An 18,728-nucleotide genomic window follows, 5' to 3' on the forward strand; every position below is an offset into this window, starting at 1 on the left:
GCGTTCGGAATGAGGTGAGTTGGGAGGTTTGCCCTTGCGCGGCGACGACCGGCGATGGTTTTGCCCGGCTCATAAGCCTTCGAAGCTCACGGACATGGCGAAGAGGGCGAGTACGGAGCTAGAATTGGGCTGTATTGAATATGCTTCCTGAAGAAGAGCTCATTGAGATCCAGGACAATGAGGTGGAGGCGATAAAAGCGATTTACATGGAGGACTACGAGCCTGTGAGGGTTCAATCTGCGTGGAACGTATGTACTACAAACGGCTGCCGAAGGCTAGAGCTAGAATGGGGGTAGTGCAAATAAGCTAACCGGGGTGTTGTTGTAGAAACAAGCGAGACCAACATTCACCATTGTGCTGCGCTCGTCGGGGGGAACCGAATATGCGACCTCGATAAAGATCAAGATTCAACTGACGGCGACTTACCCCAAGACGTTGCCGCTGATTTCGGTGGTGACGCATACCAACATGGTGCCAAAACAGGTGGACCATATCCGCAAGGTGATAGACCAGACGTGCAAGCAACTGATTGGTCGGGAAATGATCTTTGAAGTCACTTCACGTGTCCAAGACTTGTTGGACGACTACGAGCGCATGGGCGAGCAGGGGTCGAGTCTCGAGGAGGAGCGGCTCGAGAGACTCAAGCAGAAAGAGGCAGAGGAAAAGAGAAAAGAGGAAGCCCGCAGGAAGCAGCAGGAGGCCGAAAATGAGGAAGAGGAGCGGGCGCTGGACCACTTGGTCCAGATTGAGCTCGAGAGACGTAGACAGCAGGAAGAGGATGCGCGGGTGCAAGCTGATCTCGTCGAAGATGTGCCTGTGGCGACAACCAGCCAGGTGAGCGCTGATGACAGCGTTGTGTTTGACCGCGTAATTGTCGCTCAAGCTCCGAATGGGGCCAAGATCAAATTCCGACAGGTCCTAGGCAAGATTCCCACAGCATCGCCGTTCTTCGGACGCACTTTCATCGTAAAGCCGTATGTCGCTTACAAGTCATCCTCCGAAGAAGAGGAATTGCTGTTGCTGTTGACAGAAATTGATCTGGATAGTGCGTTTTGGGCGACCGGGGCCGAAGGACGCAAGGCATTGCATAGTTTGGAGTCTGAGCTTGAGTCGCTGCGGGAGCTAAGGCACGATAGTCTCGTCCCGCTGTACGAGTCTAAGCTGCAGCGCATGCCCAATGGTGGATGGAAGCTCTATCTGCTGACGCAGTACTACCCCATGGGGTGTGTGAGCGATTTGCTCGATGCAATTGACACAGTAAGCCTCAAAGTTGCGCGCTCGTGGGCGATCCAAATCCTCGAAGGGCTCGAGGCTATCCACAAGGCAGGGTTCCTACACAAGAATCTATCTATAGAGAACATCATGCTCTATCGTAATAGGGACATTGGCGAGACCGGAGTCAGGCTGGGACAGATATCTTACGGCCAGAAACTCATTGAACTAAACAAGCAGAATCCATTCAATAAAGTGACCTCTTCATCGCCCGTGGCCGACGATGAATCGCGCAACTGGAGCCCACCCGAGTTCGAGGCAAACCCCAAGCCGACGCGAAAATCGGATATATGGGACTTTGGCGTTCAATTTGCGAAAATGATACAGGGAAAGAGTGTAGTTAACGAGTTTGACTCGCCGGACGACTTCATTGAGGCAGGAAATTTCTCTGAGTCGCTCAGGGACTTCCTGTATCGCATGTTCAAGTCGAACCCGAAGAAGCGGCCCTCAGCATTTGACCTTCTACCATCGCAATTCCTGCGCTCAGACGAAACGGTTCCTCCTGTAGCAACCGCTCCCTCTACCGGAAATACTAGCGCCGTTACTGCTACTAACTTATCGACTCCACGCGCATTCATTAACCGGAGCAGCTCGGTTGCGCGGCGGTTTTCAAACAATACTGGCGGTGGAGAGCCGGGTATGTTTGCTCAGACCTTCTCGCGGTATCACAACGACTTTGATGAAGGCGTGGTACTGGGACGAGGCGGCTATGGCGAAGTCGTAAAAGCGCGTAATAAGCTCGACGGTCGCCCATATGCCATTAAAAAGATCCAGGCTACCCAGGACAAGCTCACTTCTATTCTCCAAGAAGTGTGGCTGCTCTCGCGGCTAAACCACCAATATGTTGTCCGTTATTTCGGAGCCTGGCTAGAGGAAGACAGTATTTATTCCGAATCTGCAATTGAGAGCTCGAGCACTAGCGGAGAGAGCGATGAAGAAGACGAAACCGAAGATTCACAGTTCGACAATAGCGTGGACTTCAGCCAGCTGTCTCTGGCCCAGAGCACCGATTTCATCTCTCATTCGGGCTTTGCCATCCAGTTTGGCTCCGACAGCGACTCCGACTATTCCGAGTCTGAGCCCGAGGATATCAGCGAGGCAGACCTGCAAAAGATCAACCGCCGTCGCAAATTGCTACAAAGCAAAATGAGAAGCACACTTTTCATTCAGATGGAATACTGCGAAAAGCACACTCTATCAGATCTCATCAAGAACGGTCTGCAGAGCCAGCCCGAGGAGTACTGGCGACTTTTCAGGCAGATACTAGAAGCCCTCAGTCATATCCACAGCCAAGGTATCATTCACCGTGATCTCAAGCCGATGAACATTTTCATTGACCAGTCGCAAAACGTCAAAGTCGGCGACTTTGGGCTGGCTAAAAGCATTGTTCAGCAGAGTGCGCATCAGGCTCGTGATAACTCGGTCATGGGCTCAATGGATGCGTCGGAGGACCTCACGACCGACGTTGGTACCACGCTCTACGTGGCCTCGGAGATCCTCGACAAGTCTAACACCAAGCCGTACGATGCCAAGGTTGACATGTACTCTCTAGGTATCATCTTTTTTGAGATGGTGTACCCCATGGGGACCGCCATGGAGCGAGTGCAGATTCTACGCATGCTACGATTGCCCGCGATCAAAACTCCGCCAGACTTCCAGAACAAAAAATACTCTGCAGAGCGGGCCATTGTACGCTCCCTTTTGGACCACGATCCTAATAAGCGACCCAGCGCACCAGCCCTGCTCAAGTCGGGCCAGATTCCCATGCCACAAAAGGACGAGACTGTCAAAGAGGCATTAAGGAGTTTGGTAGACCCCAGTCCGAATTCGCCATGGCTGCTGCAGGTTTGCAATGCGTTGTTTTCACGGCCACTTTCGTCGTCAGCTCAGAGTGTCCTCTACGACCGTAACATTGGCCTATCTGGCAGTTCAAAGGCAGGCAAACCCAACCAGCCCTCTAGGCGCCATAGAATTGTTGAGTCGCGGGACAGGATCCTGCGTTCGCAAGTTATTAAGACGATCAAGGCGGTGTTTGAAAAGCACGGCGCGATTGAGAACTACGACCAATCGATCTTGTTCCCACGATCTGCTTTCTACGGCGATTCAAGCAACGTCGTGGAATTGATGGATCCGACGGGCAACATTCTCCAGCTGCCATACGATTTTACCCTTCCCTTTGCGCGGCGGCTCGCCGAAGGCGGTGTTTCTTACTTGAAGTCCTACAGCATTGGCCAGGTCTACCGGTCACTGGAGCGGGATAAAGGGATGCACCCTATAACCTGGGGCGAAGTCGACTTTGATATTGTGTCTTCTGAAAGCGGCGATCAAACTTTCTACGACGCGGAGGCCATCAAAGTGCTTGACGAGTTGATTGGTCTCTTCCCGAGTTTCCAGGGAAGCAACGTTGTAATTTACATCAACCATTCCGATGTCCTAAACAGCATATTGGATTTCTGCCGATTCTCATCACCGCAAAAGTCTCTGGCGCTGAAGTTACTGGGCCCCACGGGCCAAGCTCCGGCGCACCGGGAGATTAAGAATGAACTACTATCAAAGTTCAGTCTATCTGCGTCGCTGTTGAACGATCTTGAACTGTTTGGGTTCCGAGACGACATTGACAGGGCTGAACAGCGCATTCTCAAGCTAATGGACGGGTCGGAGATTCCAAAGGCCTTCAAGGACGCTATGGCGAGCATGCGCACTTTGGTCAACACGCTTCAGCGACTCAATGTCGCACGCAAGATATACTTTGCGCCGCTCAGCAACTACAATGCGGCGTTTTATAACGGGAGCGTCATGTTCCAGGCCGTGCTGGAAGATCAGAAGCAGCGGGTAACGCTGGCAGCGGGCGGCCGCTACGACGGGCTCATTAGCCAGTTCCGACACGCATCGCTCGACGGTGGGGCTCCTGTGAGGGCGGTTGGCTTCAACCTTGCCGTGGAGCGGTTTATTGACAGTATGATAATATTCCGCGACAATGCGATGAAAAAGCTGGCGAAGCGCAACTCCAAGCAATTAGATGAGTCAGGCAAATCAAGTAAACACCTTCGCAGGCGCGAGGAGTCTCTGGCGTGGTGGTCGCGGCCTCGGTGCGATGTCTTGGTGGCTAGCTTCAACACTACCAACATCCGCGGTATATGCCTCGAGATTCTTGAGCGGCTGTGGGCCAATGGTATCCGAGCGGACCTTGTTCGCGAGTCCCACTCCACAGACGTGCTGGTGAACCTAGCCGAGAAGGACGGCATCAACTGGATCGTTATTGTCAAGCAGCTCAGTGCGTTCAACTCTGCCTCTAACTTCAAGCCATTGCGTGTGAAGAACCTCTACACTAAAGTCGATCAGGATCTCGCCGTGGACGACCTGGTATCGCATTTGTTGGTTGAGATCTCCGAGCGGGACCGTGTTATCAGTGCTGCAAACCCCGTCTCCCGGCTTTACAAACCTGCCCTTGATGTCAAGGAAGTCGACGATAAAGAGCCCCACAGCACTACCAACCAAGCGAATCAGAACATTGAGCTTATTACGACGCCGAACAACAAGGTCACAGTTCTTTCCGAGGCCCGCAAGATGAAAGGCGGCCGCAAGAACAAGTGGCAGTATCAGGAGAACACATTGACCGCTACAACGGAGTACCTCAAGAAGCTCGCTAGCAGCCCTGTGTATTCTCTAGATGTTAAAGACGAAGTGTTGGATGCCATTCTCGTGACGGATATAAGCCAGGACGACGAATGGCGCCGCAAAGTCGTTGGCACCTCGCCGAACCAGAAGGGTTATTTACTCGATGTCCGGCAGCAACTGTCCCGCGATATGGCCAAGTCAGAGTACCTTGTGCTCTGCTCGTCCAAGACCAACAAAGTCTGTGTCTACGACTCCTCCAAGTTCCGGTAAACCTTGTATATTCATGTATTTATTCTACTAGACCTCTACTCTCTCGCTTCTACGTCCAGTTGTACTTTGTAATCCTTGGGGAACCCCTCTAAGGCCATAATCCTCCGCGCAGCGGAGCCAAGGGAGCTCGAGGGCTGGCCCTCGTATAAGTTACAGGTCATAGTATATGTCCCACCAAATCTATCCCCCTGGCTATCCGCTTGGCGATCTGATGATGCCGAGTTGCTGGGGTGGGACGGCTGAGCGAGGCGGTGACGGCGCCGTCTCCCCAATGGCTAAGCAAGCCAGCGCACCAAAACCCCCCAAACCTCCACATATCCACCAAACAACGCGATAAGCCCCTCACGACGAGTAGCCATTGCAGTGTTACTAGCTGAATAAGGTTCGCCATGTCAGTTCCGGCCCTGCCATTCCTGGTTAAGGCCCTGTATCCGTACACTTCGGACCACCCGGACGATTTGCCGTTTAGCGAGGGAGATGTGATTAAGGTCGACGCCGTTGAGGGCGACGACTGGTACAGCGGAAGTCTGGCAGCCCACCCGGATAAGCGGGGCATGTTCCCCAAGAACTTTGTCGAAGTGCAGGAACCTCAGGAGGAGTCTGCTGTGGAGCCGGTTGAGCATGAGCCGGAACCAGCCAAGCCAGCTGAACCTGAGCCGGTTGGGGAACCTGGGCCAGTCAAGCTGGTCAAGCCTGAGCCAGTTAAGCCAGATGAGCCGGCAACCGAGGCAATTGAACCAACTGAACAAATGTTGAAGCTTTCCCTGGAGAACAAGCCTGAGCCAAAGGAGGAGAAGCCTCCTAAACCGCCTAAGAGCAATGCATTCAAGGACCGAATTGCGGCATTTAATGCAATGAACGACGCTCCGCCGACTCCGCAATTCCAGCAGCCCAAGCAACGGTCATTTGTCAACAAGCCCTATGTTCCTCCACCCAGTTCCTATGTACCCGCTGCTCCCAAGTCTCCCCCGGCCCAGCCAAAGCCTTCCTTTGCTGCCCCACCGCCCGTCCCACATGCCGCAGAGCCGGCTGAACTTGTACATAAGGAGACAGAGGAAGAGGAGGAAGAGGCTATGCCCAAGATGAGCCTGAAAGAGCGAATCGCCATGCTGCAGAAACAACAGGAGGAGGAGCACGTTCGGTCTGAGGCGGCTGCCCAGAGAAAGAAGGCACGGGCCGATGCTAAACGTAAAGCTTTGGAGGAACAGAAGATCAGCAAAGACAGTGCAGATGGCGAGGAGGAGAGGCGGCTTTCCGTGGATAAGACGGGCGAGAGTGTGACGTCCCACCGGCGGTCTAGTAGTAGTGCCAAGCGTCTCTCGGTCGATTTCGGCCGGCGGGCTTCTCAAGATACACACGAAGAACAGGTTCGCCGAGGCTCGCTGCCAGCGAAGCCAGAAGAGGCTGATTCTGACATTGAGGAAGTGGCCCATCAGCGGGAAGCTCGGAAATCAATTGATGAGCGAGCTAGAAGCGAAGAAGAGGATGAGGATGAGGATGAAGATGAGGAAGAAGACGAAGAAGACGAGTCCTCCGAGGAAGACGAAGAGGAGGCTAAGCGAATTGCATTGAGAGAGCGAATGGCCAAGATTTCTGCCGGCGGAATGGGTATGAGCATGGGGGGCATGGGAATGATGATACCCGGATTTGGTGCGCCAATGGCGCCAGCTAGCGCGCCCAAGAAGAGGAGGAAGAGCAAGAAGAAGGAAGAGGAGAATGAAGAGGAGAATGAAGACGAGGAGTCGCGTCAGGCACCAGTTCCGATCATGCCGTTTGCTGACCCAAGTGCGCTGAAGAATATGGGTGGTGGCAAGAGGCATGACAGTGACGAAGAGGAAGAAAATGTAGAGGCTTCGCCTTCTCCTACGTCTTCCCCAGTTTCCGAGAGAGCTCCAACCTCACCAATTAGCGAGAGGGCTCCACCACCAGCCCCAGCTCCTCCAGCTCGACAAGCGCCTCCGGCTCCTCCAGGACCAACATCTCCAATTTCTGAAGAGGCTCATACTCGTGCGCCACCACCACTGCCTCCTTCAATTCCACATGCGAGTCACCCAGGTGAGCCAGGCGACTCGCGCCATAATGCTCCACCGCCACCTCCTGGCGCTCCTCCAGTTCCAGACGAGTCGCCAGCGTCTCCAACGTCTGAGCGATCCGTGCCACCGCTGCCTCTGGCTGCGCCTGTACCACCAGTTCCAGCCCCACCGGCTGAAAGTCAGCAAGTTAAACGCATGTCGACTCATGGCGAGCGTCTACCGCCACCTCCACCACCAGCACAAGCTGCTCCACCCCATCCATCGGGTAAGTCTGCTCCACAATTAAAAGGCCACGCTGAAAGGTCACGATTAAATGACTATACTTAAAAGGCCACAATTAAAAGGATAAGTTACTAACAAAAAATCTAGACGTGCCTTCTCTACCTCCAATTTTGAAGGATTCCTTTGATCCTTTTGACGCTAACAAGTCCGACGATGAAACTGTAGAATGTAAGTTGAGATGTGAATTGTCTGAACTGATTAACTGACAGGGTCTATAGCGGAATTTGGAGATGATGAGCGCACCGAGTCTGACTTGGCTAGTGAACCAAAGTCGCTAACCAAGCGAGACTCGTATGTCGCCGGTGCGCCACGACCGCCAATACCAAACGTTTCACAGCATGTCAGACGAAGCAGCACTCACTACGATACATATCCAACTGTATCTGAGCGCAGGTCATTGGAACGTGCCCATACGACTCCGCTGTCGCCAACTCTGCCTCCACCACCACCTCCGCCCCAGCCGCCAATGCCGAACCTGCAAAAGCGGCCAGAAGAGGAGACCGAGGTCACTGGCTATGATGCTGATGAGGATACGGATATGAACCCAAACGTATCTGTAGATGAAGGGTACCACGGTCCTCCCTATCCTCCCCATCCTCCGGTAATTCAACCGCCGCTGCCACCGAAAGAGTCAATTGGTCGTCCGATGCCGCCGTTTCCGTCAATGAGGGCGCCTCCTCCTCCGGTGCCGAGCAGCTACTCCGTCGACGGCCCCTTGGAAGGTGACGAACAGACTGATACCACTGAAGACGACACCACCTCTCCAGGCACTGCACGAATTGCTTCGCCGCCTCCACCAGTAGCTCCACCACCACCTCCGCATCCTCATCAGGCTGCACCAGCAGCAACAGTTGCTCCACCGCGATCGGTAACCCCAACATCAAGACAATCTGTTGACTATTCGCGTCCCCACCGCAGCAGTCAAGATTTATCTCGCACCATGTCGACGCGACACCGGCAGTCGGTTGATCGCGGTCGCACCAGTGTCGAAGGCTCTGGATTGTCGACCGCGCATGTCCTTGACTACGGTGTCGAGTCTGGCTGGTGGGCACAACCGAACGCGCCGCCTCCAGCGGTCTCCAACAACTTGCGGAATGTAATTTACGAGGTCGAGGACAACAAGACTCCAAAGCGAGGCGGAAAGACTTTGGTTGTGCGAGACGTATACATCTTATACCACGATCTGTCGCAGACAGTGCTAACGGCGCGGTTTGAGGAGCATGACCCGTTGAACACGGTCTCGTTTGAGCAGGAGCACTCGCAACCGCCAGCAGAGAACCAAGACCGGCTCGAGGACGCGTACCGCCGATACGGTACCAAGATTCTCGAGGCGGCACAGACGGCGCTGGGCCAGACGCTGCCGCCGAACGAGTTTGTGTCGCAGGTTGTGCGGTCGGTCGAAGGAGCCATCCCGCCCATTGGTAGCCGATCGTACGGGGCTGTCATCTACTCGAACCTGTCCAACGCCAGCGTCAAGCAGTGGGACGAGATCCGCCCGGGCGATGTCATCGCATTCCGCAATGCCAAGTTCCAGGGCCACAAGGGTGGACTCCACCAGAAGTACACTGCGGAGGCCGGCCGCGGGGACGGTATTCATGCGGGTATTGTGTACGAGTGGGACGGGTCGAAGCGCAAGGTTCGCATTTTTGAGCAGAATCCGGACAAGAACAAGGTCAAGCAGGAGAGCTACCGGCTCAACGATCTCAAGAGCGGCGAGGTCAAGGCATTTAGGATCATTGGTCGCGAGTATGTCGGGTGGGACTGATCTATCTAAACTTTTATATATGAACGTTTATTTGCACCTCCTGGCTTGTAGACTGTACAAAAATCGGACAATGTGAACAATTTCACTTTTTATTCTTATCAATGTCATGACTATGTGTCAATAGTGAGTTGTCGCAATTAGGCGATTCCGACACGCGATGCTGATACTCAGGTTACGTTAATGGTACCACAGCAGACATACTGCTGCTATGTAGGTGGGGGTTTGGGGAGGCTCTGCAGGAGCTCGAGGTACTTAGTGGATCACAATAACCTCTGGGGTGCCTAGCTCCAGGACTCCGAACAATAAAATCCTACTACAAGGCAATAGCGCCCTTAGATCAGGCTCCTCGAAGCTTGGGTAGACTGCATTGCAATGCACATTCACATGAAAAACTCAACAATCCTCATGCATGGTATCAACAGTCAGCTCCATTTAGTCATCCAGTACGTACCACATATGGTAACGGCAGTAGTACACCGGTAGCACAACGGGTGTGGCTTGCTTAGTAGGCGTAACTGTGGCGGTGCACCAATTAAGTCCGGCGATCGCACCCTATAATTGGCCCAGGTCACGCCTTCTTGGGCGATTGTGGCTTGTGCGATTGCGTGCTTAGACCGATGGTACGAAAGTTACGCTACGTGCTGCAGTGTACGCCTGGTTGGGGCAGGGAAAAAAAAATTTTTGTTTTTGAAAAATCCGCTTGCGGCGCCGGTGTAAGGGGGAGTTCGGAACAGGAGCCAGTACGTGAAAGAGTTTAAAACCGGCGAATATTCCCCCTGTTTGAAAATTTTTTTTCTTCTTTTCTTTCAACCGAACTTTATCCCTCCGGGTTGGTGCTTTAAACAAGATCTTAATAATGTCTGCCGATACCTTCTTTTTCACCTCCGAGTCTGTCGGTGAGGGCCACCCAGATAAGATCTGTGACCAGGTTTCCGATGCCATTCTGGATGCCTGCCTCAAGGAGGATCCACTCTCCAAGGTTGCGTGCGAGACCGCGGCCAAGACTGGTATGATCATGGTGTTTGGCGAGATCACCACACGAGCCAACCTCGACTACCAGAAGATTGTGCGAGACACCATCAAGGAGATTGGCTACGACCACTCTGACAAGGGCTTTGACTACAAGACCTGCAACGTTTTGGTCGCCATTGAGCAGCAGTCTCCAGATATCGCCCAGGGTCTGCACTACGACAAGGCCATGGAGGAGCTCGGTGCCGGTGACCAGGGTATCATGTTTGGTTATGCTACCAACGAGACTGAGGAGCTGCTTCCATTGACTGTCATTCTCGCTCACAAGCTCAACGCTGCCCTGGCCACTGCCCGACGAGACGGTTCCCTGCCATGGCTGCGACCAGACACCAAGACTCAGGTCACTGTCGAGTACCTCAACGACAACGGTGTTGTTATCCCACAGCGAGTTGACACCGTTGTCATCTCGACCCAGCATTCCGACGACATCAGCACTGCCTCGCTGCGAGAGGAGATCCTCGAGAAGATCATCAAGAAGGTCATTCCAGCCAAGTACCTTGACGACAAGACCGTCTACCACATCCAGCCATCTGGCCGATTCGTCATTGGCGGTCCTCAGGGTGACGCCGGTCTCACTGGCCGAAAGATCATTGTCGACACTTACGGCGGCTGGGGTGCCCACGGTGGTGGTGCCTTCTCCGGCAAGGACTTCTCCAAGGTCGACCGATCTGCCGCCTACGCTGCCCGATGGGTCGCTAAGTCGCTTGTCCACGCTGGTCTTGCCAAGCGAGCTCTTGTCCAGTTCTCTTACGCCATTGGTGTTGCTGAGCCACTCTCTATCTTTGTTGACACCTACGGCACCTCCAAGTACTCCTCCTCCGAGCTGGTTGCCATTATTCGAAAGAACTTTGACCTGCGACCTGGTGTCATTGTCAAGGACCTTGACCTTGCCCGACCAATCTACCGAAAGACTGCGTCCTACGGCCACTTCACTAACCAGGAGAACTCTTGGGAGAAGCCACGAGAACTCAAGTTCTAAGCTATTTGTTTCACGATTATAATGCCTGCTGATGACGACTTTACCCCTCCCCTCTTTCCATTATTTAATGTGCTTTTATTTATCAACGCTCAACTCGTTGGTGTTTAATGATTCGGTTCCCTTTCCAAAATCCTTATACGCTGTCTTAAGTGGGCGTACGAAGGTCTTCAACGACTATGTACATAGAACTTGTTAGAAGTAAAAATATACTATACGAGCATCTCACCTTAATTCGCTTCGGCGTACTAACTGTCCTGTCCGCAAACCGAAGCCACAGGGGGGGGGGGTTTACAGGTTATTCACAGGTATATTTCGAGCTCCCGTAGCTCCGCTTCGCGGAGGTCTGTAACAAATTTTGTTACAAGGCTTAGTTTAAGTGTAACTACATTTCTGTAACCAGTTCGCACGGCTGTAACAACATCAATGCGTTTGGGACCAATTGCTACTAGCTGCAGAATGCACTGACCTCCAGCTATCGCGGTTTATGCAATCACCTAGCAGTATTATTTCATTGAAATACATTAAAAACAAATCCAGGATACTGCGGAAAATAGCGCAATGGCTAGGACGAATTTCACGTTATCGTGACTCAAAATGGCGACATTAGAACCGCTGGGAGTACCCGCCGATCTTGGCTATCACCAACCGTTGAAGCATGATACACTATGGAGTTGGACGAGTTTAGAGCACAGTGGCGGCAGGAAATCGCCCAGAGGGAGCGTGGCCACCGAGCTGAAGAAGCCCCAAAGGCAGATCATGCATTGGAGCCTGTTGAAGTCGTCAGTCACCATCGCGACGAGGAGCCCACCGCCAAAGATAAGGCGGAACCGTCCGCTTTGGAGAAACCTCAGTCCAAAGACGAGCAGGCACTTGAACTGTTTGAAAGCGCTGTGCAGTGCGAGCATGCTGGGAAGATGGCGGATGCTGTCAGGCTTTATCGAAGCGCCTACCGGCTCAATGAGAAGGTGGACAAGCTGTACCGCGAGCGGTACTTCTCCAAGAACAAGCCGCCGCCCCACCACCACCACTATCCGCATATTGAGACGAACTCTGCCTCCGAGGAGCAGCTCATGAAGAGCCTTGAAGCCATGAGTCTGCGCGACCATTCCACCGAGACGGAACAAGTCATTGAGCAGGGCCCCATTGTAAAGCTACCTTCAGAAATACTGGCGCACATTCTTACTATTATGGCCCTCAAGGATATTGCGTCCTTTGTCCAAATGACTCTGACGTGCCGCAAGATGGCTTACGTCGGATACAAGTCGTCGTCTATTTGGCGGGCTCTGTGCCTGCGGGAGTACCCCAAGCAGCACTATACGGAGGACGCAATTGAGGACCTAGGAGGCGACCGCGACGATGCTGCTATATGCGAGCGATTCTGGAAGCACAACTGGCGCAAAATGTACCTCGAGCGACCGCGAGTGTGGCTTAATGGTATCTACGTGTCGACGAGCACCTATACCCGGCAGGGCGTCGGCGAGACGTGGAACGCGCCCATCCACATGGTCACGTACTACCGGTACCTGCGTTTCTTTGAGGACGGGACGTGCCTGAGCCTGCTGTCAGTGGCAGAGCCCCACGAGGTGGTGCCGATCTTCAACCACTACCTCGTCACCCACCGCGACACTATTCGCCGGTACCGCCCTTCGGGCAATTCTGGGGCCATTGTGACGTACAATCTCAACAACAACACCAGCATCACGTTCCCCAAGGGCATTTCCTATGGCAATTGGGTCATCCAGTCGGGAGACGGCAATTTGCTCATTGAGACCGAGGGCTCAGTGGACAAGTATACGTTCTATCTATCGCTGCAGATCAAGTCTACGGGGAGACACAAGCACAACAAGCTCAAGTGGGCGCGCTTCTGGAGCGTCAACAAGCTTAGTGGCAACGAGGGCGACTTCTCTCTGCGCAATGACAAGCCTTATTACTTTGTCAAGCCCAACTGGCTGAAGCAACCCAACTAGACCTCCGCGGAACGGAGCCCCAGGGGGTCCAGGACTGGCCCCCCTGGTTATCCCATTGAAAGACTAATGATTAGGGGAGCTAGTGTCCTGGGGGCCAGCCCCCAGACCCCCGTGGCTCATATTCGCGGAGGGAATTGGAGAGAAAATATAAGACATTAAAATTAAGACGGGGAATACATAAAAAAAAAGTTAGTAGACTAAGCGTGGTGTTTGTGGTGTTTTGAGAAGAGCGAGGTGACAGCATCCTTGATAATGCTTCGATCGGACGAGGTGGACTGCGGCGACAGCTGATTAAGGTGTTCCTTCGAGTGGTTCTTCGATTGCGAGTGACGCGGAGTGGCTCGCCCGCTAGAAGGCGCAGACGGGTTAATTGGCGCGCCAAACGCGTCATACTCCTGGGGCAGTCGCGCCGTTTCAGCGGTGACAACGTTCTGGTGCTTGCCACCAAACTGCTGATACTCCTTCTCGCTCTCGTGCCGCGTCGTGTAGACCGTGTTGGCATACTTACTCTGCTTGTCCTTGGTGACATTGGGGTCCTCGGCGGGGCCCTTGTTGCGGTAGCCAAACGCCTGGAAGTCCTCGTCCCCTGTGGTGGGGCCCACCTGGTTGTCGTAGGTGCCAAACGCGCGGTAGTTCTTCTCGTCCTCCGGGTTCGTCGTGTACACCGTGTTGCTCGTGTCAATGGGCACCTCGTGGCCCGTGCCCAGCACGCCGGCCGTGACCTCGGCGGCAAACGTCTTAATCACGTCGCGCGGCTCGAGGCTGAGAATGCTATCCAGCGACTTCTCCGCCAGGGTCAGCGTCACCGACGCCTTGTCGACCTGCATCGTCTGCACGCTCGTCAGGTTCTGCTTAATGAGCCCGAGCCGCGCCTCGTCCATGTGCTGTACCTTCTCGAGGATGACGGGCGCCTGCGTCGACCACGCAATGCGGCTCTCGTCGCTCGGCTTGTGCTTGGACCGGAACGCGTGCAGCATCTTGGCTCGTGTCTCTTCGTCCGCCTCGTCCATCTTGCGCGCCAGCTCCGTCATGGACTCGTGCATCTTCTTGAGCTCGACCCAGTCCTCGGTGGACTCATACTCGCGGAACGTCTGCGCCACGAGGGTCTGCAGCTTCTCGCCGAACTGCTGTGCAGCGACCGCCGACTCCCCAACCGTCTGGGACACCGTCTTCCACACGGGGCGAAGGATGCCCAGGGCCTCGTCGGTCGGCTCGTACTTGTCATTGAGTGCCTGGAGGCGCTCGGCGTACTCCTTCTCAATGGCCGATCGCTCAGACACGTAGTCGGCGAGCTGGGAGTTGAGCGTCTCTGCCTGGTTGATTCGTCGTCGCACAATCTCCGCCGCGTGGGACGGGGTTACTGACGACAGTATAGCATCGGAGTATGCAGCGCTCATTGTCGAAAAACTATTAGTTACTGTCGGAGAAACTGCTACTATTGCTATCAAGGACCTACAACTGTAGTAGAAGTGTGGTTACAATTGGCAAAAATGTGTATCTACGCGTGGATATATGCCTGCGAAATATGGGGGTGGAGAACAGCCGATGCCTTTTATAGCCTGGGAATAAAGGCCTCGTATCCGCTGGGAGGATGCGGCTCATGCGAAGGCCCAACCAGCCGTGTGCCGACAAATCGGCCGAGTCAGCTGGCGCCCAGCCATCGCCACGTCCTTCCCCCCTGCCCTGGTCGCTTTAGCTCACAGGCGTCCGGATGTTCGGATGTGCGGAGAGTGACCCGGGTTCGATGGTATGGAGCGATTAAAAAGCTGCAGATCTGGGGGGCGTGGTGATTGGTGGGGGAACCTGTCAAGCCGCACCGACCACAAGGGGTGAAACTCGGGCGAACGCTCCATGGCCCCATACTCGAACTCTGCACAACCCTCAGATCGGATCTCAGCATTGCCTGATACACATGGTCTCCACATTTTCTATAGTGTATTGTGATGTGGAATTTTGTGGGCCCCTCGGATTGCAGAATCCTCTGCGAATCGGAGCAACGGGAGCTCGATGAGATTCATGTCTTGGCTCTGCTGTAAACAAAGTACCACACCAACATAGTAAAGAGCGCGGCTGGTTTTGGTCATTGCGCCGCAATGCATCTGTGAAACCATATTCTTCCGGACGATAATTCAATATCATATGTGAAAGGTTTTTTACAATGTCTGACACATTATTTCTTCTATAGATAATGCTGAGTACTGTACATTCAATTCGTCAATTTTAAATTAACATTCGTGAATGGTTTACAGCTGTCACTTTGATTGGTGACTGACAGATATCTCTTTTGTGGATCAGGTTGGCCCACGGTAATCTACAGCACGACACACTTCTGAGAACAAGCATTTTAAATCTATTCCAATGTTGCCCTTAATCGATCAATAGCGATAGATAGCCCGGCCAGTCATGGAAACTGGGTACACTCATCATAATTTTCACTTAATGCGATCAATAGGTACACGTACATAGTTGTTTCCCCCCGTAGGTCTTTGCCGGCCCTTACAGTAGCGCATTAATATGGTGTTGTACTTGGAGCGGCTTTGCTCACTTGTATGGGGGGGGGCTCATTAGTTGATACGAAATTATTCATAGGGATTACGACGGTATACACAGGTATATTACAGTATACAGAAGCTTCGACTACAATTATGAATAATGGTGATTAGTGAAATGGTTAAGGTGGAGAGAGCTCACGTGACTTTGTGGGGCTCGTGGGGCTCGTGGGGCTCAGAGACAAGTCCCAAAGGGCTCCACACACACCACCACCCACCCGCACAAAAACATAATTTGCCCCGTTCACATAACGATAAAGAAGCGACAACTACTGATTCGAAGACGAATGCTCACCCACAAACACAAGCGATAAAAGAATTGAAAAGTCCGTGAAGGAAATTTCCTGCAGTTGATTTGATCTATCTATTTTTTTTTAAAAGGAAAGGTAGGCAAAAAAAAAAAATGAATCGTGCGACTGCGGTGAAGATGCCAAAGTCGCTCATGTACCCTCTGGAGGTGACGGGCATTCTCGTGGCAGCAGGCGCCGAGGTGGCCAGGCATACACCGATCCTGCGGTATAAATATTGGCATGAGATCCAGGAAGGGTTCGAGGACGATGCCGAGACGCAGCCGCGCCTAGTGTCGAAGGAGTTTTTCTCGACGTTTGAGTCCCCGCTCGACGGCACCATTGACTGCTGGAACGTCCGTGTGGGCGACATCATCGCCGACTGCCGCGGGTCTGTCGTGTCAATTAGCGAGCCGTGCGCCCACGAGGTGCAGTTCCAGGGCATGTGCGCCATGTGCGGCGCCCGTATTGACGAGAACATGGACTACGCCGAGTACGATGACCGCGACCGCGCTCCCATCTCCATGTCCCACGACACAGCGCTCAAGGTGTCGATGGAGGAGGCGCGGCGCATTGAGGAGGACTCGACGGCGCGGCTGCTCACCGAGCGGCGCCTCATTCTGGTCGTTGATCTCGACCAGACGATCATCCACGCCGCCGTCGATCCCACCATTGGCGAGTGGATGGCCGACGAAGAGAACCCCAACTACGAGGCACTCAAGGACGTCCAGTCCTTCTTGCTCCAGGAGGACGTCATTGATAACGTTACAAAGAAACAGATGAAGACAATGTGCCGATACTACGTCAAGCTGCGGCCGGGGCTTCAGCAGTTCCTTGAGCACATGTCCAAGCTGTTTGAGCTGCATGTTTACACTATGGCGACGAAGCAGTATGCCCTGGCCATTGGCAAGATCATCGACCCCGACGGGCGGTACTTTGGCGACCGCATCCTCAGCCGCGACGAGAGCGGTAGTTTAGTCCAGAAGAACCTCAAGCGGCTATTCCCTGTGTCCACTTCGATGGTGGCGGTCATTGACGACCGTGGAGACGTTTGGAACTGGAGCGAAAACCTGATAAAGGTAGTGCCGTACAACTTCTTTGTCGGCATTGGCGACATCAATTCCAGCTTTCTGCCCCAGCGAGGCGGCGTCATTACGCCCACCAAGATGGGTGCCGACAAAACAGACGATTCCAGTGCTATCGAGCAAGAGAAAGCCACGGAAAATGGCAGCTCGGACTCAGCGAATGGTGAAGAAATTATCGAAAAGACTGAAGAAGGCATACCGACAAGCGACGATGGCTCGCCTATCAAACAACTGGTAGAGATCGCTGGCGGAGAGTACAATGAAGAGCTGTTAAGTGCGCAATCAACGGTACGAAGCGAAGCACTCGAGGCTCAGCAGCACGACCGACCCCTGGCCAAGCTGCAGAAAGACCTCGAAGAGAAGGAAGACACCGAAATGCACATTGAGCCCGAAAAGGAGGAAGAGGATAGCAAAAAGAATGGCCAAGTGCACCATGACCCCCACTCCCACCACCATCACCATGGGCTATTGTCGAATTGGGATAATGAACTGGACAACATTGAGGCCGCCCTGGAGAAGGTCCACCGAGAATACTACAGGGTCTATGATGCCGATAAATCCAGCACGAAGGGTGAGCCGGATATCAAGACAGTCATGCAATCGCTCAAGAACAAGGTATTTGACGGCTGCGTATTCCTCTTTTCGGGGATCCTGCCGCTGGGCACCCGGCTCGACTCGGCCGACATTGTCCAGTGGGTGCGCAGCTTCGGCGCTGTAGTAGTAGCGGACTACATCGACTCGGTGACCCATGTAATTGCGCGCAACGCGGGCACGAAGAAAGTGCGCCAGGCGTCGCGGAAGCCAGGCGTCCATATCGTGCGCCCCGACTGGGTGTTTGAATGCTTCGGCAAGTGGGCGCGTGTCCCGGAGAAGGATTTTGCCATCGAGGTACCGGAGGCCACCTGGGTCGACATCGACGACGACGACGTTGTCAACACAGCCCACTCCAGAGTGAACAATTCCAATGACGCCGAGATGGACGCAGACGAGTTTGTCCGGTCGCTGAGCGACGGTAAGGTCGACTGGGACGAGGTGAACGAAGAGCTCAAGGAATTCATGGGCGACGACGATGAAGATGACGAAGACGACGAAGATAACGATAACAAAGAGCGGGAGATGAACGGCGGTGTGGAGAATGGGCGCAAGCGTGATAGATCCGACGACGAGTCGGAAGCAAGCAAGCGGACCAAGCTCGCGGACGACGATGACATTGATTCATACGACGAAGACGAATTCGCCAAAGAAATCGAAGACGGTCTACTGTAAACTAACGATAACGAACCTTTGCATACCCTTCCATTCAGCCTTGTATTAGTAGCGCAAATGTACAGATCTTCCTACTCCTCTACTTCCACTCCCTTTCACCTCCACTGCAATGAACCCCCGTAGCGCCGCTTCGCAGAGGTTCCCCAAGTTGAAGGGCCTGCACTGCTGCTGTTACAAATGTCTCTTTTGCTGCAACTAATTTTGTTACAACTCTTCCTATGACGCTGCTAACTACGCGACTCTGTTACAGAACACTGTAACACAACTCCCAACAGGGTCACGAAGAATTTGTTACGCACGCCCCCAAGGCTTTACCACCTCCCACT

General features: G+C 53.6%; 6 protein-coding genes across 6 annotated transcripts; 5 read left to right on the top strand and 1 right to left on the bottom strand.

Moving 5' to 3' along the window:
* Window positions 1-140: 140 nt before the first annotated feature.
* Window positions 141-5,160, top strand: GCN2 (serine/threonine-protein kinase GCN2; the record flags this gene model as incomplete). Its single annotated transcript, XM_076685183.1, has 2 exons — window positions 141-248; window positions 328-5,160. The coding sequence occupies 2 exons, from the start codon at window positions 141-143 to the stop codon at window positions 5,158-5,160; spliced, it is 4,941 nt and encodes a 1,646-aa protein (XP_076540578.1).
* Window positions 5,161-5,549: 389 nt separating this feature from the next.
* On the top strand, window positions 5,550-9,240 carry BBC1 (Bbc1p; the record flags this gene model as incomplete). The annotated part of the gene is made up of 3 exons (XM_076685184.1): window positions 5,550-7,458; window positions 7,563-7,643; window positions 7,694-9,240. 3 exons carry the CDS (start codon window positions 5,550-5,552, stop codon window positions 9,238-9,240), a joined length of 3,537 nt encoding a protein of 1,178 aa, XP_076540579.1.
* An 856-nt stretch (window positions 9,241-10,096) lies between these two features.
* SAM2 (methionine adenosyltransferase SAM2) lies at window positions 10,097-11,248 on the top strand (the record flags this gene model as incomplete). Its single annotated transcript, XM_076685185.1, has 1 exon — window positions 10,097-11,248. One exon carries the CDS (start codon window positions 10,097-10,099, stop codon window positions 11,246-11,248), a length of 1,152 nt encoding a protein of 383 aa, XP_076540580.1.
* Window positions 11,249-11,913: 665 nt separating this feature from the next.
* On the top strand, window positions 11,914-13,215 carry HRT3 (SCF ubiquitin ligase complex subunit HRT3; the record flags this gene model as incomplete). The annotated part of the gene is made up of 1 exon (XM_076685186.1): window positions 11,914-13,215. One exon carries the CDS (start codon window positions 11,914-11,916, stop codon window positions 13,213-13,215), a length of 1,302 nt encoding a protein of 433 aa, XP_076540581.1.
* A 197-nt stretch (window positions 13,216-13,412) lies between these two features.
* On the bottom strand, window positions 13,413-14,612 carry TRVA0_022S01222 (uncharacterized protein; the record flags this gene model as incomplete). Its single annotated transcript, XM_076685187.1, has 1 exon — window positions 13,413-14,612. One exon carries the CDS (start codon window positions 14,610-14,612, stop codon window positions 13,413-13,415), a length of 1,200 nt encoding a protein of 399 aa, XP_076540582.1.
* Window positions 14,613-16,167: 1,555 nt separating this feature from the next.
* Window positions 16,168-18,402, top strand: FCP1 (protein serine/threonine phosphatase; the record flags this gene model as incomplete). The annotated part of the gene is made up of 1 exon (XM_076685188.1): window positions 16,168-18,402. The coding sequence occupies one exon, from the start codon at window positions 16,168-16,170 to the stop codon at window positions 18,400-18,402; it is 2,235 nt and encodes a 744-aa protein (XP_076540583.1).
* Window positions 18,403-18,728: the final 326 nt, after the last annotated feature.

This window comes from Trichomonascus vanleenenianus (assembly GCF_965637985.1).
Source record: "Trichomonascus vanleenenianus strain CLIB 3782 genome assembly, contig: TRVA0_022S, whole genome shotgun sequence".
Taxonomy (NCBI): domain Eukaryota; kingdom Fungi; phylum Ascomycota; class Dipodascomycetes; order Dipodascales; family Trichomonascaceae; genus Blastobotrys; species Blastobotrys vanleenenianus.